Source organism: Schistocerca cancellata, chromosome 3, assembly GCF_023864275.1.
Source record: "Schistocerca cancellata isolate TAMUIC-IGC-003103 chromosome 3, iqSchCanc2.1, whole genome shotgun sequence".
In the NCBI taxonomy this organism is placed as follows: Eukaryota; Metazoa; Arthropoda; class Insecta; order Orthoptera; family Acrididae; genus Schistocerca; species Schistocerca cancellata.
The window spans coordinates 229,073,136-229,099,256 of NC_064628.1; the positions used below are offsets into that span (position 1 = coordinate 229,073,136).

Consider the following 26,121-nt stretch of genomic DNA (forward strand, 5'->3'; position numbering starts at 1 on the left):
GAGAGAGAGAGAGAGAGAGAGAGACACACACAGAGAGAGACACAGAGAGAGAGAGAGAGAGAGAGAGAGAGAGAGAGAGAGAGACAGACAGGCACAGACACAGAGAGACACAGACACAGAGAGACAGAGAGAGGGCAGCAGGCAAGTGTGTGTGTGTGTGTGTGTGTGTGTGTGTGTGTGTGTGTGTGTGTGTGTGTGTGTGTGTGTGTGTGTGCGCGCGCGCCAGAAGACACAGTTGGAGGTCAGAGTAGTAACTTGGCATGAGCTCGCGCGCGCTTACGTGTGCTCGAGCTCACCCCAAGTTACTACTCTGACCTCCAACTGTGTCTTCTGGGTGGTTCACTTGTTTCCTTGTCAGGCAGGGTAATTCTGTTAACTCATCACCAGACATAATGTGACCATTGGTTATGCATAAGTATACTCACTATGTATTTAGTACTGTGTTTTTCAGCATTTCAATTTCACTATTTTAACAATTAGTGAACTATACATTATGGATGAATTGTTATAAACAATAAACTATTCACAGTGAAGAATTTTATGCTGTCATGGTGTTTAGTACATCCACGTAAATGACACACACACAACACAAATTTAAAAGCTATGTTAACAAAACTATACTGCAGAGCAAACTGAATCTTCACTTGTGTTGTGAAGCTGCATAATCAAGGTAAAGAAAAGAAAATTTTATTGATATCAACACCATATGTTTGCCGGGCTAAGAACTTTTAACCCTTTCCCCAAATTTATAGCTGTAATTCAGAATTTGTGATTGAAATACAAAAAAGTAGTGGCTTAATAGGAAATGAGATTGCCATGAGCCTGAACTTAGACTCACCCACCTAGTAGCATGTAACACTTCACTTTGACTTGTTAAGTAAAGGTACAGCCTACCTCCAGTTTGCATTATGTAAATAAACAGATCCGTGTCAGTGGACAGGATTCCTGGATCATTCCATTAAAGTGGCTAGTGTTTCAAGTGAAGCTCTGGTTGCTAAATGGTGTGCCATTTAGGCAGCAAATAGTAAAACACTCAAAACTCCTAATATGTATTTGAGAATCTGAGATGCAGGTAATTGTAATCACTGTACAGTTCCGTAATGGGGACACACATGGTATGTTTGTTAACAAGTCCATTGTAATATGATGAAACAATCCTTCCCATGACACATCACAGTCATGTCTCTCTAAAAATTTACACAAGCTTAGTTGCAATTCAGGAGTTTTCTAACACTCTCATCTGAGGCAAGCAGGGCCTGTGTCACGTGCTGAGTGCCATTACTGTTTCGCAGACAGAAGCTAACACAATGTTGTATATTGCTAATGTACACCCTCTGCCTCCACATTCCATATTGACAACACACAGGATGCAGACCATGCTGTACAACATGACAGTTATGACCTCTGTGCTTGTTTCACCACACATGCCATTTGGATTCTTTTCCCAGACACCAGTTTCTCAGAACTGTCCATATGGGAATTGGCATTACAACATTTCCTTGGTTCTTGCCACCCACTTTGCCTTAATTTATGGTAATTTCTTTGGTCTCAGCACTTCCTCCAAAAAAATCTTATGTTCTTCACTCCCTTTTAATTGTTCACATCTCTCATTTTCTAAATATTTCATTTTCTGACATGTCCACTTTTCCCCATCCCCACCTCTACCATATACAATGCACTTAGCTTTACACTCTTATTAATTCAGGCACTATGATCTGTCAGTAACCTCTGTATTGTGTATTGCCCTATCTTCCATCTTTATAAGCTCTCAGGTTTTCAAATCTTGTCTAGTGCAGAGCCCAACATTCTCATCCTGTCTGCTAAGTCTCCTCTCACCCAGGATTCTTAGTGACTTCCTATTTCCTGAACCTCACTAATTCTTTTCCTCCACATCTCTTCCTTCCCCTTAACCCTTTTCCCAAGAGGAGGAGCCACTGGCTCCAAATGCTAACAAATTTAAATACCTTTATGTGTGCATTCCCCTTCTGCTGCTTGGTGAATAATTCTTTTATCTATCCAATTATATTATAATTAAAAAAGATTATTTTTGTTGATATAAAGTTTGAAACATGTACTTTCAGAAGGTTATAAATGTATATTATCAGAATTATGGCCCAAATTTTCTTTCTTCTTAAACTATGAGGTAATGTTGGTGATGTTTCCTTGTCAGTTACATGACTTGATGACTATTCCATTCATCACAGTACAGTGAGAGAATGAATAGATTGTTCACATGTGTACAAAATATTGTATCTTGTTATAGGTATGAAGATCCATCTCCAGCATCATTTGAACATGATTTGCCTAAGAGAGAGATTAATGTGTTCAATGCTGTTTTGCTGTCACTGAAACACCTCTTCAATTTAACCTTATTAAAATATCCTACAGAACTCACTTCTACAATAACTAAGTGGGCTGTTGTAATTTTCAGTAAGTATTTTGTATCAATTCTTCTTTTAAGAAAGTTAATGTGATGACTTTTAAGAATATAGATTCACTGTGTTTATCTGTAATTTACATCTGTTGGTACTTTCTTACAGTGCAGTTTTTTTCTGTGGTTGTTAAATTTATACTTTTCTTCCTTACATTAATCATAGAATCATTTTACACTTTTGCGCTCAGGGCAACAATTTTTTTTAGTGGGATTTGGTTGGTAACTCCAGAAACTGGTAATAACAGAACTTATTTTGCATTTAAGTAGAATTTGTATACATTTAAACTTTGTCTCTTCAGGTCATAATAAAAAATAAGAGGGGGAAGAAATATCAGTTGTTAGTTGCTGCATGTTGAACATAGCAATGAATCAAAATTACAAATTCACATAATTTTTCAGTTTGGTGAAATCTTATGTTTAACTACTTTACAGGTTTAATTGCATTAATGTTTTGTGCAACATTAATACATGCTGGAGACTTTGTACAACAAGGCGAGATGTGGGCAGTGATTCTATTAGCTGTCTTGGCTTTTCTGATGATGCTTAGCCTGGCAGTAATTGCAAGACAACCGGTGTCTACAAAGGATCTATCATTCAAGGTCTTGTATATCACATATTTATGTATCAAATCAAATATTTATGATTCAGTTTTTATTAGAATAATTTAAGAGAACATCTCATACAACATGCCAAATGAGTACACAAAATTTCAGCATTGGTCTACTGGGCACAGAAGACTTTTGAGATATAATTAAGATATTCTTGTAATTGTGTTGGTGGCACATAAGCAATTAGTCATAACAATATTAAACAGTAAATTACACTCTAAGAACAAGGTTGCCACTCAGTAAGAACTTCATCATTTTCAATATTTTTTTCTGTTCCTTCTGTATATCTTTTAGCTACAGGTCTTCACTGTCTTTTCCCATTTAGCCCCTGCCAAAGCTAACATAGTTATGACAAAGAAATCACTGCAAATGTTAAGTTCTAGAACAGTGGTACTAGAATATATTAAACAATGTCTTTCTATTAGCTGTATGTGTTATCCAAAATGAAGACACTGTGAGGGAGAAGATAGTTTGGTAGGTAAATCGGTACATAAGTAGGTACACCCTATTGCAAAAAATAAATAAATAAAAATAAAAAATAATGGATGGAGGTGAAATTTTAATCACCCACCATTTTACCCAGAAGCTGACCACATTAGAGGTGCTACAGCACTGCTCACAATAATGGATGTACGTGAAGGATTAACACCTTTTTAATTATCAGTGTAAGAAACACACATTGTAGCTCAAGGAAACACAGCTGATGTCATGAGTTTGAGTTTCATGCATCTTATTTACTATACTATCGTTGTAGCTCTGTGGCATAGTCAACCGACTGGAATGCACCCATGTGATGCTATGGCTCTGTTTGATTCCTGCATAGAGCAAATTTTGCTTTGTTACAGTGTTAACGTTCATTGTGGAGAAATGACATAGTCACCAGAATGAACAGTTCATAATTCTTAATAAGCTATGTTTAGCCCTCAAAATGGGTATGGTTACTTTACCACTTAATATCTTGTCCAAAAGTCAATACAGATTCTTGGTAGAGGATAAGGCTAGTTTTCCTACTTTATTCATTTTGTCATTGTCTTTATGACTTCTATCTCATTGTGTTCTGCTACCCACTCGTGTATCCTAGTGGACACAGGTTAATCACTCAGAGTATATTGTTGCATTGATGGGAATATACTTGGAGCATCCAGTTGACTGTGCTGTGAAGAATTCCAGGTCTACAGGAACATATCCAGTACCACACTGTTACAGACATCCAACCGTTTTGAGATGAATACATTTGGGCCTAAAAGCGCACCTTTTATCTATATACTTGTACTGGACCATCATTTGCTCAAGAAAATACTAATTATTCAGAAAATATTACTTTGCACTTGGTCAGGACTGCCATTGTTCTCAGTATGTGATGATTTTGTGTATGTGGAGTCTGTAGCAGCTGCACATCTGTTTTGTATTGCAACATCGCAATGCAAGCACCAAACCATATCACTGACAATGGAAGCACTGTAGTATGTATAAAGTGCACCACATTCATAAAAGGAATATTGCATGATCCGGTGATAAGTTCATTATATTGGACTGTTGTTGTCACAAATCAGCATCCAATTCCTACATGCCTTTTGAGCTCTGAGGTATCTTGATATAGTCTTGTCCATTGTCGTGCAGTGCTATTATGTACATACTCATTCATTTGTTTAAAAATTATCACACAAATTGTCATACAAAATGTAAAAAAAGACTCAATTGACACACATTGTATTCTTGTGAGCCTATTGTAGACAGATCAGTGGAGTATGAAATAAAAATAAATAAAATAATGAGTAGTTTTTTGATGAGGCATGGCTCATGAATGAACTGGCTGGACTCAAAAATAAGGTGGTGCAGGTGAAGTGGGAACATATCAGTATGTCACTTACATGCCAGTCGTGCAGTGAGCCATCTTTATTGTCATACCCATGTGCTTCATTCAGGATGTAGACTATGGTGATGGCGTGATGATAGAAACATGATGAAGTACATGGTTTGCCAAAAAGTCTTTATTCCACATGAAAGAGGAAATGAGCAAGCGACAAAAATGAAATTCAGTTCTGGTGTCTATTAGCTGGAAATCATGGTAATGGTGTTGCACTGCAGTTCCACTTTAACACTGATCCTGGGGTATATATACTCCTTGGTGATGAGCGTATTGTCCAATAGTATGAACATGGGAGAACAACTGACGTATGTCCAGAACGAAATGAACCTTCCTCACAATCACAAGGCACTATGTATTTCATGGGTGCGCTGAAGCGAAAGTGAAAACAGATGGAAAGAACCAAACAAACTTCCAAACACATTGGTGGGAAGCCCGCATGGTCCGCAGCTTGTAGAAATGGAATCCAGAAAATGCTTCTTTATGTATGGTGGCTCAGTTGACACGTATGTGTCAACTGGTACCTGACACAGCTAACTTTGGTTGACAATGAGCAGATCTGATCTGTTCACATTTATGTGGCACAGGTGTCACACATGTACCTGACTTTGACATGGTGAGCTGTAATTGGATGTTACAGAATGGAATATATGCTTGCTGCATTTGTATGTCAATCTGAGAGACAGAATACCACCATCATCACATGCAAGATAGTTTCTAGTATGATAAGATCTTAGATACAATTTCCTACACTGAGTAAAATAATCCTACAAGGAAGAGAGGTGCTTAGTATCTGTAAATGCATTCATATAGATCTACAAGTGAAAATGCTGTGCCATACCACAAATTGCCATGTATTGTCATGATAGCAGTGAGGCATAGTGGTTAGCATCACTGGCTGGCATGCTGCAGGTCATCAGTTCAAAGCTGACCACCAGCAAGTATTTTTTATTTAGTATTTATCATTTCTGGAAGGTTATCAAAATACCTTACTTTTGTATATTCTTGAATATTTGATGTTTGTACTTGGTGTCCCTCTTACACTTAAAGGCTTCATATAAAAATCAGGAAATGAAATGAACATATCGTACCTTGTTCATGTGGAGACGAAGATGAATCACAAAAGATGCTGGAAGTGACCACCCTTGACTTGTAAACACAGTTGAACATGATGCTGCAGATTCTTGAATGTTGCTCCCAGAAGCTCTGGCTCACTGCCTGAATTTCATGGTTGATGGTCTCTTGTAAATTGTCTCAGTTGTATGGTTTGTACCTGTAGACCTTGCCGTTTAGGCCACCCCATAGGAAAAAGTCAGGTGTTTGTTAAATCAATTGACCCTGGTGGCCACAGTCCTTTCAAAATGACTCTGCCAAGGAAGAATGTTTCAATCTCAGCCACGGTCATGCGAGACATGTGGCATGTGGTGCCATGCTGTTGTTACCAGCCAATTTAAGTTCAACTGCAACTGACATGGATGCATGAAAAGCAGCATATTGAGCTACTTTGAATTGATTATTAAGTATGGTATTGTTTCTTGGGATGACTTGACAAATTCTTGAACCATTTTGATGTAAACTATGCTTGTCAGAATCGACTGAAAAAAAAAAATTCTGCAATCTCACAAAGATGTTTGATTCTGTAAGCCATGCATTGCTTATTTACAAACTTGAAAAGTATGGCATTAGGAGCAGTGCCCTGCACTGGCTTAAATCCTACATATCAGACAGATATCAAAGAGTTGTAATCTCTTTGAATGAGGCAAATTATTATTCAGGCTGGAAAAAATAACTCGGGGTGTTTCATAAGACTCCATATTAGGCCCAGTCCTATTTCTCTTCTATGTTAATGACTTACCATTAAATATCAGCTCCCCATCAGTTCTATTTGCAGATGATACTTCTGTTAGTTGAAATTCAAGATTTGGAAAAAATTCCCTCAGTATGATAGAAACTTGGTTCTAACTAAATCGGCTCACATGATGTAATTCAAAACCAGTCAAAATGTGAGCAGATTAAGATTGTTCACAACAACCAGGATATAGAAGAAGTTGGCTTAGTCTAATTCTTTGGTTTAAATGTGGATAAAAATGTGAGCTGGCAGCACACATTGAGTGTCTTGCAAACAAATTGAGTGGCTTTGCATTTGCAATGCAAATGTTACCAACTGCAACTGACATGGACACATGAAAAGTAGCATATTGAGCTACTTTGAATTGCTTATTAAGTATGGTATTGTTTCTTGGGATGACTTGACAAATGTTGTATCTATACTACAAATACAGAAAAAATTATTTGAAATATGTGCTTTGTAAATCATAAAGAGTGATGTTGTCCATTATCTGAAAACTTGAAACATTAATTCTGCCATGAGATTATTATCTTTCTGTACTCCAGACTGAATTATTTAAGGGAAACCATTTTATTCATTCACATGATGGAAGCAACAGAGAAAATTTTATGCTCCCCAGCCAGCACCTCAAACTGCGTACCCAGGAACCTCAGTACATGGGAGTGAAAACTGATAGCAAATTAAAAGGGAACACTTCAATATAGATGTATTTAGTTCCACTTAAGAGAAAGCTAAATGAGGCACTGACACTGTTACATTTTTGACTCCAGTATGCAAACCAAATATATATATATATATATATATATATATATATATATATATATATATATATATATATATATATATATTTAAAAAGAAAGATGATGAGACTTACCAAACAAAAGCGCTGGCAGGTCGATAGACACACAAACAAACACAAACATACACACAAAATCTAGCTTTCGCAACCAACAGTTGCCTCGTCAGGAAAGAGGGAAGGAGAAGGAAAGACAAAAGGATATGGGTTTTAAGGGAGAGGGTAAGGAGTCATTCCAATCCCGGGAGCGGAAAGACTTACCTTAGGGGGAAAAAAGGACAGGTATACACTCGCACACACACACATATCCATCCATACATACAAGACACAAGCAGACATTTTTATATATATATATATATATATATATATATATATATATATATATATATATATATATATATATATATATATATATATTGTGTGTGTGTGTGTGTGTGTGTGTGTGTGTGTTTCATTCAATCCTTTCTTCTTCAATTCGATCACCTGACAATTTGTTGCCACCTAGCCGACATATTTGATGAAGAAAAGGAAGTCGGGGTTCATCTCACATCAGGTGTGTGTTCTTTACAGGCAATGTTGATAATCGTAGTGCATGCACAGCTGCAAAAACTGAGGCCATTCCTTGGCTTGCAGCATTTATTTACACATCACCAATAAAATGCATATTTTGTACAATGATATTTCTCCAATGACAACTATCTGTGCAATTAATAAAAACCTATAGATACATTTGGAGGAAGAAGGTAGAATTTGCATCAGAGTAAAAGTTCTTGCACCATTAAACAATAAGGCCAACACCATACTGAGCTCTTATTTTGCAGATATGAAGTAAGTTAGTCTTTGTTATTGAAGAACAGGCTATTTTTGGTTCACAATGTGGTGTAAAAATGTAAGGATATCAATAAAATTTTTGGGTACTAACATGCAGCACATTCACTTTCAGTGAATCACGAGTATGTTAGTCATACAAGACTATTTTGTACCTTCAGCTATATGCCCATTCTCTGTGGAAGTCAATGCAGTGCATTCAATGATTGCATTTAATATTGTTTCACATGAAGGTATTCGTACAGAATGCAATAAAGATTTGGCTGCAATATTCAAAAGCTTATTCAATTTGTCAATTTTTTTTCTGAACCCCAGTCAATCTCTCCCATACATACTTCATCTCCATTGCTGGTATTCATTTGTGACTTCTTCTGGTACAAAATTTCCTCAGCTATCATGCTCTGAAATTAAAAATTGGCAGGAAATTTGGATAAAAAGAATTTTCACTGAAAAATGGAAATTATCCTGCAGAAACTCAAGAGCTCAAATACTGCTTTACAGCATGATATAAAGCTGCTACCATAAACTGATACCAAAGCAAGTACTACTTTCTGTCATTCATATGTATATAGTTGAGAACTGCTGTCAGTAGAAATGCGATAGGTGGTACATAGTTCCGATTATTTAATTTTTTTAATAGTTTTATATTAGATTATGAAGGCCCATTAAATATGAAACACAAATGAAATATGTTTGAAATTTTTGAATCTAACTTTTGTTTCTTAATGGCATGAATGTGGTCAGCACTTATACAACAGAACTTCAAATAGTAATTAGTTATGGCAATTCAAGTGAGTTTTATTGGAAGCTGCGCAAAATGACATAGCTATGTGACACTGTTCTTCAGAATTGTCACAAAGTCTCTGTAAACAATGCTCAGCATATTTACCAGACCTTAAATTCCTCAGTGATAGAAATTTGCTCCTTGGTGACAAAGCCATTGAAGAACTGCTGTGTGAATGTCCTTATCTTTGGAAAATCTCTTTCCCCCAATGTTCTTTCAGCTTGGGAATTATCTGAACATTGCTACCTGTGGTTGATGTCAATGGCCTTCCTTTCTGATCAGCATCACCAACATTTGTGTGGCCTTGGTCAAATTATTAGCAGCAGTTCACTATGGTTGGACACAACATTCCATTTAGCCCAGACACTGCCAAAATCTCACAGTGAAGCTGTGTGCAATTTAAATGTCATGGCCATCTGAATCATACAGTCCTGAGTATGTCAACTTTACAGTACATTTCCAGTTACTGTGCCATTTCATTCCAATACTGTGATGCAGCTGTTACTCATCCCACAACAAAGCTCTCTGCAGAAAACCCTGCCGCCGTTGGATAAGCGGCTGCAGCAGCAAGTCGTATACTCCTAGCTCACTCATTTGTTACATAGTTTAATTCTTAATTTCTTTGCGTGTTTTTGGTACTTGCATTGTTTAATTCATAAATTTCGGGCGTATTATAGTATTTGAGAGTTCTAGCATCGCGTTTTAGTACCTGAATAGTGTAAAATCGCGTAGTCTCCTTCCGCCACCGAGCAGTGTGTCAGCAGTGCACAAGTGGCGGCATTACTGCATTTACTAGGCAATCTTGTATTTTAATAACTGTTTAAATTTTGTGTTGATTTGTTTGCGCTCTCTGTAGATTAGTTCAGACGTTCTTTGCACAACAGTTTTTAGCATGGATAGGGACTGCAACTGCTGTGTTCGGATGCAGGCTGAGTTGGCATCCCTTCGCTCCCAGCTTCAGGCAGTGTTGGCTTCGGTCACACAGCTTGAGGCTGTTGCCAATGGGTATCACTGTGGGGGTCCGGATGGGGGTTTGTCGGGGACGGCCAGCTCGTCCCACGCATCCCCCGATCAGACTAAGACTGTGGTTGCCCGGATACTGCCCGCATTGAGGCTGATCCCTCACCTGTGGTAGAGTGGGAGGTCGTCTCAAGGTGTGGCAGGGGGCGAAAGACATTCCGGAGGGCTGAGCGGAAGGCCTCTCCAGTTTGTCTGACGAACTGGTTTCAGGCTCTGTCTCAGGCTGATACTGATCTTTGGCCTGACATGGCTGCTTGTCCTGTTCCAGAGGTTGCCCCTCAGTCTGCAAGATCCGGGCGGTCACAGAGGGTGGGCTTACTGGTAGTTGGGAGCTCCAACGTCAGGCGCATAAAGGGGCCCCTTAGGGATATGGCAGCAAGGGAGGGGAAGAAAACCAAAGTGCACTCCGTGTGCATACCGGGGGGAGTCATTCCAGATGTGGAAAGGGTCCTTCCAGATGCCATGAAGAGTACAGGGTGCACCCATCTGCAGGTGGTCGCTCATGTCGGCACCAATGATGTGTGTCGCTATGGATCGGAGGAAATCCTCTCTGGCTTCCAGCGGCTATCTGATTTGGTGAAGACTGCCAGTCTCGCTAGCGGGATGAAAGCAGAGCTCACCATCTGCAGCATCGTCGACAGGACTGACTGCGGACCTTTGGTACAGAGCCGAGTGGAGGGTCTGAATCAGAGGCTGAGATGGTTCCGCGACCGTGTGGGCTGCAGATTCCTCGACTTGCGCCATAGGGTGGTGGGGTTTCGGGTTCCGCTGGATAGGTCAGGAGTCCACTACACGCAACAAGCGGCTACACGGGTAGCAGGGCTTGTGTGGCGTGGGCTGGGCGGTTTTTTAGGTTAGATGGCCTCGGGCAAGTACAGAAAGGGCAACAGCCTCAACGGGTGCGGGGCAAAGTCAGGACATGCGGGGACCAAGCAGCAATCGGTATTGTAATTGTAAACTGTCGAAGCTGCGTTGGTAAAGTACCGGAACTTCAAGCGCTGATAGAAAGCACCGAAGCTGAAATCGTTATAGGTACAGAAAGCTGGCTGAAGCCAGAGATAAACTCTGCCGAAATTTTTACAAATGTACAGACGGTGTTTAGAAAGGATAGATTGCATGCAACCGGTGGTGGCGTGTTTGTTGCTGTTAGTAGTAGTTTATCCTGTAGTGAAGTAGAAGTGGATAGTTCCTGTGAATTATTATGGGTGGAGGTTACACTCAACAACTGAGCTAGGTTAATAATTGGCTCCTTTTACCGACCCCCCGACTCAGCAGCATTAGTGGCAGAACAGCTGAGAGAAAATTTGGAATACATTTCACATAAATTTTCTCAGCATGTTATAGTCTTAGGTGGAGATTTCAATTTACCAGATATAGACTGGGACACTCAGATGTTTAGGACGGGTGGTAGGGACAGAGCATCGAGTGACATTATACTGAGTGCACTATCCGAAAATTACCTCGAGCAATTAAACCGACTCGTGGAGATAACATCTTGGACCTACTGATAACAAACAGACCCAAACTTTTAGACTCTGTAAGCGCAGAACAGGGAATCAGTGATCATAAGGCCGTTGCAGCATCCCTGAATATGGAAGTTAATAGGAATATAAAAAAAGGGAGGAAGGTTTATCTGTTTAGCAAGAGTAATAGAAGGCAGATTTCAGGCTACCTAACAGATCAAAACGAAAATTTCTGTTCCGACACTGACAATGTTGAGTGTTTATGGAAAAAGTTCAAGGCAATCGTAAAATGCGTTTTAGACAGGTACGTGCCGAGTAAAACTGTGAGGGATGGGAAAAACCCACCGTGGTACAACAACAAAGTTAGGAAATTACTGCGAAAGCAAAGAGAGCTTCACTCCAAATTTAAACGCAGCCAAAACCTCTCAGACAAACAGAAGCTAAACGATGTCAAAGTTAGCGTAAGGAGGGCTATGCGTGAAGCGTTTAGTGAATTCGAAAGTAAAATACTAGGTACCGACTTGACAGAAAATCCTAGGAAGTTCTGGTCTTACGTTAAATCAGTAAATGGCTCAAAACAGCATATCCAGACACTCCGGGATGATGATGGCATTGAGACAGAGGATGACAAGCATAAAGCTGAAATACTAAACACCTTTTTCCAAAGCTGTTTCACAGAGGAAGACCGCACTGCAGTTCCTTCTCTAAATCCTCGCACAAACGAAAAAATGGCTGACATCGAAATAAGTGTCCAAGGAATAGAAAAGCAACTGGAATCACTCAACAGAGGAAAGTCCACTGGACCTGACGGGATACCAATTCGATTCTACACAGAGTACGCGAAAGAACTTGCCCCCCTTCTAACAGCCGTGTACCGCAAGTCTCTAGAGGAACGGAAGGTTCCAAATGATTGGAAAAGAGCACAGGTAGCCCCAGTCTTCAAGAAGGGTCGTCGAGCTGATGCGCAAAACTATAGACCTATATCTCTGACGTCGATCTGTTGTAGAATTTTAGAACATGTTTTTTGCTCAAGTATCGTGTCCTTTTTGGAAACTCAGAATCTACTATGTAGGTATCAACATGGATTCCGGAAAGAGCGATCGTGTGAGACCCAACTTGCTCTGTTTGTTCATGAGACCCAGAAAATATTAGATACAGGCTCCCAGGTAGATGCTATTTTTCTTGACTTCCGGAAGGCATTCGATACAGTTCCGCACTGTCGCCTGATAAACAAAGTAAGAGCCTACGGAATATCAGACCAGCTGTGTGGCTGGATTGAAGAGTTTTTAGCAAACAGAACACAGCATGTTGTTATCAACGGAGAGACGTCTACAGACGTTAAAGTAACCTCTGGCGTGCCACAGGGGAGTGTTATGGGACCATTGCTTTTCACAATATATATAAATGACCTAGTAAATAGTGTCGGAAGTTCCATGCGGCTTTTCGTGGATGATGCTGTAGTATACAGAGAAGTTGCAGCATTAGAAACTTGTAGCGAAATGCAGGAAGATCTGCAGCGGATAGGCACTTGGTGCAGGGAGTGGCAACTGACCCTTAACATAGACAAATGTAATGTATTGAGAATACATAGAAAGAAGGATCCTTTATTGTATGATTATATGATAGCGGAACAAACACTGGTAGCAGTTACTTCTGCAAAATATCTGTGAGTATGCGTGCGGAACGATTTGAAGTGGAATGATCATATAAAATTAATTGTTGGTAAGGCGGGTACCAGGTTGAGATTCATTGGGAGAGTCCTTAGAAAATGTAGTCCATCAACAAAGGAGGTGGCTTACAAAACACTTGTTCGACCTATACTTGAGTATTGCTCATCAGTGTGGGATCCGCACCAGATTGGGTTGACGGAGGAGATAGAGAAGATCCAAAGAAGAGCGGCGCATTTCGTCACAGGGTTATTTGGTAACCGTGATAGCATTACGGAGATGTTTAACAAACTCAAGTGGCGCGACTCTGCAAGAGAGGCGCTTTGCATCGCGGTGTACCTTGCTCGCCAGGTTTCGAGAGGGTGCGTTTCTGGATGAGGTATCGAATATATTGCTTCCCCCTACTTGTACCTCCTGAGGAGATCACGAATGTAAAATTAGAGAGATTAGAGCGCGCACAGAGGCTTTCAGACAGTCGTTCTTCCCGCGAACCATACGCGACTGGAACAGGAAAGGGAGGTAATGACAGTGGCACGTAAAGTGCCCTCCGCCACACACCGTTGGGTGGCTTGCGGAATATAAATGTAGATGTAGATGTAGATGTACTCTCTTCTGACAATGTTCCACTCTTATTCTGCAATGACCTAAGCTTGGGGTGGCATGTATAACTTACTTTCTGAAGTCCCTATGTGTGTGTATCTATAGGTGTATGTATGTATGTACATATGTATGTGTGTATGTTTGTACGTAGCACCATCAGTGGGCCAAAGACCATATGGGAACATTTTCTGGAAAGGACTGTGTCTGTTTCTTGGATATAAATGTATGTACCATTTATTTAAAATGAAATCTTGCTTCAGGTTCCATTGGTGCCAATGATTCCAGCTCTGAGTGTGCTCATCAATTTGTATTTGATGTTGATGCTTGACAGAAATACATGGATTAGGTTTTCTGTATGGTTGGTCATAGGTAAGTGAATGTGTAATATGTGTATGTATAGTAATACTTTACTGTTATGTTTCTCAAAAGAGAATGTGATAGTAATTTCAGGAATGACATTGATGGTGATATAGTAAGGCAATAGATGCATGTAGGTGTAAGTCAGTCATTAATACATTCATTTTACTTTACACACCATTTGAGCTCTTGATATTCATACAAGTGGCTCTCTTTTTCTCCAAAGGTCTCTCTAATTTTCCTTTAGGCAGTATCTATCTTACCCGTAGTGAGATAAGCCTCTACATCCTTACATTTGTCCTCTAGCCATCCCTGCTTAGCCATTTTCCACTTCCTGTCGATCTCATTTTTGAGATGTTTGTATTCCCTTTTACCTGCTTCATTTACTGCGTTTTTATATTTTCTCCTTTCGGAGCAAAATAACTGGTGATGGTCGAAGTAGAGAGGATATAAAATGTAGACTGGCAATGGCAAGGAAAGTGTTTCTGAAAAAGAGAAATTTGTTAACATCGAGTATAGATTTAAGTGTCAGGAAGTTGTTTCTGAAAGTATTTGTATGGAGTGTAGCCATGTATGGAAGTGAAACATGGACGATAACTAGTTTGGGCAAGAAGAGAATAGAAGCTTTCGAAATGTGGTGCTACAGAAGAATGCTGAAGATTAGATGGGTAGATCACATAACTAATGAGGAGGTATTGAATAGAATTGGGGAGAAGAGGAGTTTGTGGCACAGCTTGACAAGAAGAAGGGACCAGTTGGTAGGACATGTTCTGAGGCATCAAGGGATCACAAATTTAGCATTGGAGGGCAGTGTGGAGGATAAAAATCGTAGAGGGAGACCAAGAGATGAATACACTAAGCAGATTCAGAAGGATGTAGGTTGCAGTAAGTACTGGGAGATGAAGAAGCTTGCACAGGATAGAGTAGCATGGAGAGCTGCATCAAACCAGTCTCAGGACTGAAGACAACAACAACAAAGAGACATCATCCTTGATTCAGCTTTTAAGGTTTAAGTCTTACAGTCATTGAATAAAAACAAAAGTTGTTGTGCAGTAATGTATTTGTAAGCCAAAGTGATAATACATCAGCCATACATACAAAAACTCACTTACCTCTGAGAAGGCCTCAGTGTCCATCAGCAAGGTCATATTGTGCAAAACCATGTATGAGGTTCAGATACTTAAATGTCATGGCTTAGAGTCAATAGTTTTTGTGTTAAAAATTGTTGTTTGGTTATCATTCCCCATAAGCCCACTCTTGCTTTCACAAAATCTCAACTCTCCACACACACACACACACACACACACACACACACACACACACACACACACACACACACACACAGCTTGTACCACACTTGACCACTGTCTGTGTCCACTAAGGGCAGACTGTGAGCAATTGCGCATGATGGGAGAAGCAATTTTGGTGGTGGGGGTAAGGAGGGGGGATGGGCAGGAAGGCAGAGGAATAGCAGGTTAGAGGTTTGTAAATGATAAACTGCTGGTTTGATTTGCACTGGTCTGAAAAGCACCATTCTTCATTCTGCCTTTTCCTCACAATGACACAACAGCAGTAACTGAACTGACAGTTTGCAAAAATCTAACATTTTCATTTCCTTCTAACATTTCTCATCCACTAAGACACTAAATTTTTCGTTTTTTCTAACTCAATCTGACTATAATCACAATGAACTGTGAAATATTTTTAGTGAGACTTTAACTTCTTATAAAAATTCATATTTCTTTTCAGAAAGCACTTAAGTTCTTCAATATCACTGTAAGTTCAAATTTATTTATCTTCAATTAATTTCAAACAGTAGTATTACAGTTGTAATTAAGTACAAGTACAACATTGAGGCTGAGTGTAGCTCACCTAGCCTTAAATAAACTATCACAGATTCTTGAGACATCCAAGCAGTCCCCTCATCTGCTGGGCTCTGGATAAAGTGGGGTGCTGCAACAGGAGTATACGATTTGAACTGTTTTGGGTGCATACACATTCTGCACCAGTCTTCCAATGTCAAACCATATAGAAACACCAACAATGCCAGGACTGTTTCCATGTCGATCTTGGACATTGGCTCTGGTGACAGTGCTCACAGTGCTGATGATACTCATCTCAGCAGCTGCTCAGGCAAAGGTGACAGAATCCCTGATGGAGGTATAAGAAGCAATAGAGGAACTGCTGGTTCAGTCACCGAGGACAGATGCCCTCACCCGTGTGGGTGTGGAGAACTGGAACTGGCTGCACCAGGCAATGTGACGCATGATGTGGATGAGCCTGGAGGTGATGATGTGACATCAGGGGACCCCCAGCCATCCACACGAAGCTGAAGCTCGTCATGGTGCCTCGGTCAGAGACTGTCCTCTGTGCGCAAGTGGCAGGCCCCTGGCATCTTGTGATGGCAGCTGGAATCCATTTTGCACCCAGACAGCCACACCTGGCTGGAACAGGTACAGTGGCTGCATGGATTTAGTGTTCAGGTGGAAGGTGCAGGAGATGAAGCAGTGCCCATAGTGTAGTTCTGCCAGGCTCTTCTTGCCAAATGCCTTGAAACGGTACAAGGAGAGAAACCGATCTAAGGCAATGTTGGCTGAAGAGCCAGCAGCATACATTTTCGTCTGAGTTTTGAACCTTTGCATTAACCATTTTGCCTCAGTATTAGATTGTGGATGGGACAGTAGGGCAAGGATTTGAAGGGTACCATAGGAATTGCAAAATGCCACAAATTCTTGCAATGAAAATTGTAGACCATTTTCAGACACCAACATTGTGGGCAAGCCTTCAAGTAAAACATTTTGGACAGGGCTGTGATGGTGGCAGTTTTGGATGTGGAAACATAATAAATGACATACAAAAAATGAGAATATGCATCAATGACCAACAGCCAATAAGCATTCAGAATGGGGCCAGTGAAATCCACATGTCTATGGTTCCATGCATGTGACAACATTGGCCAAGTAACTTGGGAAACTGCTTGGTGTGATGCTCACTGTGAACAGGGGGCAACCAGGCAGGTAATGTCACCGTCCAAGCTGGGCCAAAACACCTGATGATGGGTCAACACTTTTGTGTGTGATACACACTAATGGTCTGCATGTAATAAATGGAGAACTTCCTCTTGAAACACTGAGGGGATCACTACCTGAAGGGCCACATGATCCATGTCTAAAAGCAGAACACCATCCACAACAGAGAATTAATGTCAAAAGATGTAGTTATTACAGTGGGGGTCGGATGCACGAGGAGGTGGTGAATCCCGCCAACCATGTTATACAAATGTTATTACCCATAAAACAGGATCAAAAGCTATGGCCTTCACAATCCATGTGCTAGTTACAGGAAAACCATCAACCATCTGCTGTGCAGCAACATCAAAGCAATTCCTCCTGATCAAATCCTGGATCCTGACCAGCTGACAGGTTGATTCATAGGGTGGAAATGAATCTCATAGTTGTAATGTGAAAGGAAGAGCCCAGTGTTGAATACAATGTTCTTCTTTATCTGGTAATGACTCAAAAGGACTGAGTAAGGAAACCAATGGTTTGTGATTGGTGACCAGGTGAAATTTGGTATCACAGAGAAAAATGTGGAATTTCTTTACAGCAATACAATGGCCAAAGATTCTTTTTCTACCTGAGAGTTCAAAGTTTGAGGAGGAATCAGTATTTTTGAGACATAAGCAATAGGCTGCTTGTTGCTATTGAGATATCTGAGAGCCATTACTGACTCCCAGCTTGTGCTGTGAAGTGTCCATTGCAAGGACCAAGTGAAGGCCTAGTTGGTGCAACGTTATGCAGATTGCAGACTGCAATATGCTCTTAAAAGTGGAAAACACAGTTTCACAAGCCAGTGACCAGTGAAACTGAGTCCCTTTGTGGAGAATTACGTGTAACAGCTGTACTACTGCAGTTCTGTAAGTGACTATGGGCATGGAAATAATATAATAACTGGAACATGTTGATGCAGGGGTCTGAGAGCCTTGCAAGAAGTTGCATACTCAAGATACATGATAGGAGGTTGGAAAAAAATTGATATGTTTCTAAATTACACTTCAGCCTTCTTGGTTGGAGGACAGAGAAAAAGAGTATACAGATTTTGTAAATGTTCGTCAGTGGAGGCACCGGAAACAACAATGTGCAAATAGCTTGCACAATCCGGCACAGATGCTGTAAGTTGTTCTAAAAAACAATGAAAAATAGCAGGTGTGCTGGTGTCTCCAAAAGGCAACCACAAGTGTTGGTACAGTCCGAAAGGAGTATTGACAACTAACATATGGTGTGACTCTGTCACTAAATGGAGTTGTTGTAAATAGGCATCCAAAAATTTTTCAGAAATATTGATGACCTAATAATTCTGCAAAGGGTTCCAATATAGATTGTGCATTCATGGGAACTTTAGAATTGCCACAGAGGCACAACCAGCTTGATGGCTTCTTTCCTACAACTAAGGTGGTAAACCATTCACTTGATGCAATAGCCTAAAAAATGCCAGATTCTGTGAGGTGATCTAAACCATCTTTGACTTGTTCTGTCAGTGCCACTGGAGCTGCATGGGCCTGGAAAAAAGGAGTTCAAGCAGGAGGTCTCGTGGTAATGTGCACTTGAAGTATGTTGGAACATCCCAAACGAGGAGAGAACAAAGAGGAAAACTTGCATCATAATGCGTCTTAAATGTGTATATGGCACTTGTTCAGGCACTAAATTCACTTCATCTGAAATTGTAAAACTGAACAACTGAAAAACATCTAACCCAGAAAGATTCTCTATAGGTGTGTTATCTACAACAATAAATGTAAGTGACTAGACTACTGACTAGTAGGTCACCGGGGCAGAAAATTGGTTGAGAATAGTAATACTCTGTTTATAGTAATTTACGAACTTTCACGACGCAGGGAGAAGTGGAGGGGAGCCCAAGTCCATACGAGTTTGTGAGTTTAACAAGGTTACCGCAGCTCTTGTATCCACTTGCATCTGCAGAACTTGACAAAAAACCATAACATCAATGAAAAGCTCTTTGGCACAATAGACATAGCCGATACAATGTTTACATCCACATCCACATCAGGATCATTGTGCTGAATTATTGCGTTACGAACAGAAGAAATATTACCTTTTCTGTTGAAACTGTGGCAAGTAGCCAACATCTGTATTCTATGCTTCTTTGCAGAATATTGCATCTATAACTTTCATCAAAAAAACTATAAATACACCAGCCAAAGATCTATAATTGCGACAGCAGCCTTATGTATTATGCACCACCCTTAATTCAGTTTTTAAGATTTAAGGCTTATAGACACTGCATAAAAGCAAAAATTATTGTGGAGCAGTGTGTTTGTAAGTCAAAGAGATAATGTGTCAAATATATGTATGGGGGATTTCACTTAACTTTGAGAAGACGTCATTGTCCAGTGGCAAAGAAATGTTGTGCAATGTGATGTATGAGATTCAGTCCTTAAATAACACACCTTGGACTCAATAGATCTTATGTTCAATTCATTGTTCATTTATCCTTCCACATTGCTCATGCCTGCTTTAATGAAATCCAAAACATAACATCAAAGCATAAGAATTGTAGTTATTATTATTTTCTCTCTCCAGTATACATTTCCAAAGAGCTTCTGTAGATATTAATTCAAATCAAGTTAAAAAACATTACATAAGTGCCTGACCTGAACTAAACAAAGCTAAATCAAAGTAAATGATATTGACTCAATAGGCACCAAAGAAACAATAATATAAGACATGTATTTGTTCGTGAACATTCCAGAACAATGCAAAAGTGAAAATAATATTAAGATAAATTGCATTTTTGAAGTTATGCATCAGATTTAGTTTACAGAATGTGACTTGAAGATTATTTCTTATTATGTGAAGATTTTTGGTAGTAATATCAACTAACAGTTGTTACAAAAGTTAAATATAAAAATAGGTAACTTCCTGATATGTCACATTAAATTTGGTTTCAGGGCATTTGCTGTTAATTATTTGCCAACAAATTTTCATAGTGTAAGATCAATGTGTGAGACTATATCCATGCATAAATGAAAAATTATACTTGCAGAAAAATTTTACATACTGATTGGAAAGCAAAATATACTAATACAAAAACCAAATTAAATCTAGCCGGAATTTAGGTTGTATCATATAGTTTGTTAATAGAGCAGAAGTTCCATCAGATTCTGATTTATTGTAAGGGTACAAACAATATTAATCAGGTGGTAGGTAAGTACAGGTCAAGAGTGAAGGCATCCAAGAAGTCCAACAAGAACAAGAAAATGCCAGCTATTGCCTGATCATATGTGTTAACAGAATACCAGTGAATCCAAAAGCCTTAGGAAGAAAATAATCCAGAGCAGCTGATCTCACTGACGATGATATCGCAAATTTTCACTGCCATGTGAATAGTAAGCTGTGAGGACAGGTCATGAGTTGTACTTGGTTATATGTCAGTAGTGCTTTTACAAAAGACAAAGGCCCTAAGTTTAAGTCTCCACCTGTCACACAGTTTAAATTGCCAGGAAGTGTCATATAAATAGTTTAAACAAAACAGACCAGGGTAAATTATTACTTAATTACATTGTAATCATACCACCCAAATGCAGAAAAGAAGAAAAAGGAAGAATACAGTTTCAGTAAAGTACAGCATAAGGAAAATGTTCAAATGGTACACATATGTGCTGCAATATTTCAAGCAATATCAGATATGTCCAAACACAGATCCTCAGATTTGGCCAATGAATTTCACAGAACAGGGAAGTTATGAGCTGAAAAAGTGGGGGAGACCACAGCACTACTAAAGATTAGGAAGTTACATGGGCTGTAAAGGATGGTATCAAAATGTACTGAGATGTACAAAGAGCCACTATTCAAGAAAAATGTTCAAAAGAGGATATTTGTTCTCCATACAAATACATAGTCAACATGCAAGATTAGTCTGCTGAAATTAAAGAAGGAACAATATAAGGAGAGAAAGAATCAGTTAATAACAAAATACAGGTTGCATAAACTTTGTGCGGGAAAGTTATATGCAGTAATGGAGGAGGAAAATCCAATGTGGTTAAAGTATGTTTCGATATACAAAAGAATAAGCCAATACTGAAGTGCTCCATGATTAAAGTATTCTGTTCAACACAGGTTTGGCTGTACAATTTGTGAATTATAATTCAATCTCGAGCACAGACAAAGGAAATCATTACTTTTTATACTTGGCTTGAAACAGATGGCCTGAAAGGATGCAACCAAGTAGCCTTTGCTCTATTGGATTTTCTCAGAAACCTTGTGGTGCCCCATTCAGAAAATGGTCCTGATGAATTTTATTTATTTTGTGACTCCTGCACCAGTGAAAATAAAACTACAGTCATGATGTGCACACTAATATCCTTAGTGAAAGAAAGCAGAAAATTTAATAAGCTGGTAAATTATTTCTCTGTTCATGAATACAGCTATATGCCTCTTGACAGAGTGTTTAATAAAGTGATAAGAGACTACTGAAAAAGGAAAAAAATTCTTTCACTGCCTGAATACTATAAAATGCTTGAACAACATGGCATTATCAAGATACTAAATAGTATTTGGGAAGCAAAGGAACACAAGTACACTAAAGCTGTGATGAAACAAGTGTCAGAAGGGTCCAGGCTGGAGGAACAATGCTGAGGTCCTCTTTCCGGAAGGTGTAACATATCAACACAATTATGCATCTATCCTTGGGGGCCATGTCCACTCCTACATGCAGTTTCTTTTCCCTTGGCATGATGGCATTTACCAGCAGAAGTTTCACACAGCTCGCAGTATACGTGCCAAGTTTGAAAAGCATGAGGGTGAGTATACCGTACTACCCTGGCTGCCAAACTGTCCAGATTTAAACCCAATTGAGAATATTTGGGACCACCTCAAATGGGCTGTTTACACCATAGCTGGTCAACTGCAGCTAGCCATGGCACTGTAGTTGGCATGGCTCCACATCCCTGTCAGTACCTTCCAGGACGTCACTGTCTGTCTTCCTGGATGTCTCACAACAATCTGCACTGCTAGAGGTGCTTATTCTGGCTTTTGACAAGTCATCACATTAATGTGACTGGATAGTGTCTTTTGGAATGATATTTAAAAAATGTTTCCTCAAAAATTTACTTATTCACAAATATATTTGCAACTGCAGAATCTTTCTGACATTAGCTACAAAAGGTATGAAGATGTTATCTATTGGTAATACATGAAAATCTGTGCTGTACTGGGTCTCAAAACCAGGTTTCCTGCTTGTTACAAGCAGTTGCCTTTGATATCCCACCATTTTTCCAGGACAGAGCTAAACTACTGTATGTTGCACTGTCTAACACTCCACTGCTTTCAACTTTGCTTATATTTCTGCAATTCTGAATAAATTTCATAAATTTAGTGCAGCTACAAGATTGTCACCTATATCTTTATCTTCAGTCATTGTTAAAAATAAGTATTGCAAGCATCAACAGACAAAATGATGATCATAATACTAATCGTGAATAAATTTGTCTCCTTGAAACCCTATGGCGGGTTTTATGTCATCTCATTGTCTCTGTAGAGCTTTACCATGGGAGGCAAGGAGATGATGATGTCTGGTGGCAAGTATCCTCCTTCTATAACACAAATTGCACGCATTTGTTAACTGGGTTCTTTATTAATCAGAATCGAAAGTTGCTTATCTTGAGATAGTAATTGTGGTACAAGCTCTCTGTAGTAGTCCACATTGGCCTCACTGCTTTTGAAGTATAAAGTCTGCTATGTACACTGTTCTGGTTGCTATTTGTTGCCTGTCTCTGAGCTAGTGGCAGAGCTAACTGCTACTGTGGCTCCCACTGGGCTGTGACTGATGACTCAAAATTGCTTGGTGCAACAGACTGTGACAGATTGGCCCTCCAATCCATGGTGGCAATCTAAATACTGGCAGCTGAGAGGGCACCAATGCGGCACATTTCCTCCAAGTCTGTCATTGGCCTCTATTGATTTTATTCGCAATCTGTTTGCCGCCTGGTGTGCTAGCGCCAGCTTACACCAGCACTGTGGGAATCCAAGTAAAGTTGTGAGAAATGCAGTCGTAGACAGTGTGGCATATGGAAGTTTGAGTCACTGTTGGATGTGTGCTTGGATAGCTGAAGTGGTTAAGGCAACAGCTGAAGACAAGCAGGAAAATTTGGGTTAGAGTCCCAGTCCAGCAGAGATTTTCATGTCTGACCAGTAGTTAATATCTTTGTACATAATGTAGCTAATGTACCAAAGATCCAGCAACTGTGAAACAATTTCGTAAATTTAATACAAATGCAAGGTCATTACCTAAGTCTTTTCCTTAAGACATTGTTAAAAATTGTTATTTTTTGTGTTTATTTACTTTTGGAAAAAAAGTCAGTTACCTTTTCCCCACTCGTCACTTGCTTGTTTCTTGGATCTGATTGGAAATTCTAATATGTAATAAAACAAAGTATTTTCTGCCATGTACTTAACTTGTTTGCTTAGTTTGTTTGCTGAATTTGGATGTCTATTTCTACATAGGAAAGTTGTCCATATTTTGTGTGATACTGAATATTCTGAAGTATTGCTTTATCATATGCATTATTCACCTTTTGTGCACATGTGTCATCATTCTGGACTGAAAAAGAAATGCGTGGCTCTGAAATATAATAAAGAGCTACCAAAGATAAACTTAATCTTCACAGATGACCAAGTAATTATAACATGAAGTTTTTCCACAAACTGTATTTAATAAGGAATACATGTGATTTTAAAACATCCTATGTAAAAATAAGAAACATACATTAACTAAGAAGCAACTGGGAAGAGAAAAAAATGGTAATATGTGGCAACCCTGTGGAACTAGTCAATGTTTTTTAAATACCATAGTTAACATGTAAGTTTAGAGAATTCCAGTGACAATGATTCTAAAATTAAATCATTCTTTAGTATATATGGCACAGTTAAAAGAATCTTAGATGACAAAGCCAGTATCGAGTTGATGATCTGGGGAGACTTACCAGACACAATGAAAAGGAAAGAGTCTTTTCTTCTCATCCCGTCAGCAAAGTCTGCTCTGACCTGAGGTTCTGGGTGACTTTCTCGAATGCTGCCCCTTCCCTTAAACCACTCAACTACATTTGCTTCACCTCTCTTCCTTCCCCTTCAATTCTTCTGCCAGCAGGAGGGGCCTCTGTCTCTGAAAGATTGCATACATGAAACCTTTTTTTATGCAAGTGTTCTCCTGCCACCACTTGGTGTGTGGATCTTTTATCTATCCAATTACACTATATTGTCGAAAATTGTTTTTGTTGTTAGGATACAAATATAAATGTAGATGTAGGTGCTCACAGAAAATATAAATAAATCAATTTTCAGATTGTTGCAGATAGAACAGTCATAAACAACTAGTTTTTGGAACATTGTCCTTGGAAAAACACAACACTCAATAAAATTATGTTAAAATTATTTCAATGAAATGTGTAGATCATGAGTAAGTTGTATATATTTCATATATAAAACCAGCATCAGACCTCTTTTTATTCCTTCCTGACACCAGGGGCACACATGCCTCTTCAGGCAGCCTGTTCCATGGCATTGGCTTCTGCTGTCAACAGGCAGTAAAAATTGATCTGATGATGTCTCGTATATGAGACCAAAACTGGTCACCAAGTGAAATATATACAATGTACATATGATCAAGACTATTTTCTTGAAAAAGTTTTAACCAAACAAGAATATAAATTGTTGTTGTTGTGGTGGTGGTGGTGGTGGTGGTGGTGGTGGTCTTTCTGCATCTTGATCCCAGCTCTCAACAAAGGTTTCTGTATAACCAATTTGTTTTTCTGTTAGTCCTCTCCCAACGGGACTGCTTTGGCATTTTAAAATAATGACTTTTAATGTTTCACTTCCTACTATTCTGTTCATGATATAAGTTACATTAGTGTTGTTAAAAATTCCTTCTTTAGCTACCTGCATTAGTATTGAATGGCGCAAGACTTGGTTCCCTTCTCTGCCATTTCCTTTATCATTATTCCTGCCTTCACTTTGGAAATTTTCATGTTGTATATTCATCTATAAGTGTGCCTCACACCATGACTACTACTTTCTGAAATCAGTGACATCCTTTTTACTGTACATTACAATTATCAACTAACATATTTTACAATTTCTATGTCTCAATTATTCTTTCTGTGTGTAATTTTAATTTGTACTGTTTGCAGGTTTTATAATTTATTTTGGATATGGAATCCGTAAAAGTGAAGAAGCGAAGTATAGAAAAACCAAGGAACTTGAAAATGTTCAGTATCATGAAAGTAAATTTCAAGTAAACCTAAAGCAAGCACCATTGGCATCGCAGCCGCCAACATTTTCAACAATTTTTAAAAACAGAGCTTCCTATGATGTGAAACTCTAAATTTGTACCGTTTTTATCGAAGCTTTTTTAACCGCTTGTGAATATCCATTGACTGTGACTACTTTAATTTCAAGACTTTTAAAAACATTTGGGAAACAATGGCCACTTTTATTGAATATAATTGAAAGGCATTGAAAATTTGCCATACTTAAGGTAAAAAAACAAAAAGAAATGTATCTCACTGATGTGTCTCGAAGAAAATAATAGACAGTGAAGAAATTGATGTGTACAAAATTATATGTAGATTTGTCTCAAGTTTTTGTACTCTGTAAAAAGATATATTTTATTCAAACCCTAAAACAGTATTACTTATTTGTAAATATATGTTTTGTTGGATAATAAACTTGACGTTATTTCAAATCCTTGTGAGCTTGTTGTGCTCCCTTGTGGCAGAATCTGAGTCTGAATATTCAGGAGATAATTCACTTTCATTGTGAAAATCATGTAATGT

The 26,121-nt window shown here is 39.0% G+C and overlaps 1 protein-coding gene across 2 annotated transcripts in view; it reads left to right on the forward strand.

The window, feature by feature from the left end:
* The window catches only part of LOC126174859 (cationic amino acid transporter 2), a 384,534-nt gene extending 358,627 nt beyond the window's left edge, over positions 1–25,907 (forward strand). For both annotated transcript variants that reach the window (XM_049921256.1, XM_049921258.1), the window contains exons 12-15: positions 2,264–2,430; positions 2,867–3,033; positions 14,177–14,285; positions 25,477–25,907. In XM_049921256.1, coding sequence (XP_049777213.1) covers positions 2,264–2,430; positions 2,867–3,033; positions 14,177–14,285; positions 25,477–25,670 — 637 coding nt within the window. In that variant the 3' untranslated portion in view covers positions 25,671–25,907. The remainder of the gene's footprint in view (positions 1–2,263; positions 2,431–2,866; positions 3,034–14,176; positions 14,286–25,476) is intronic.
* Positions 25,908–26,121: the final 214 nt, after the last annotated feature.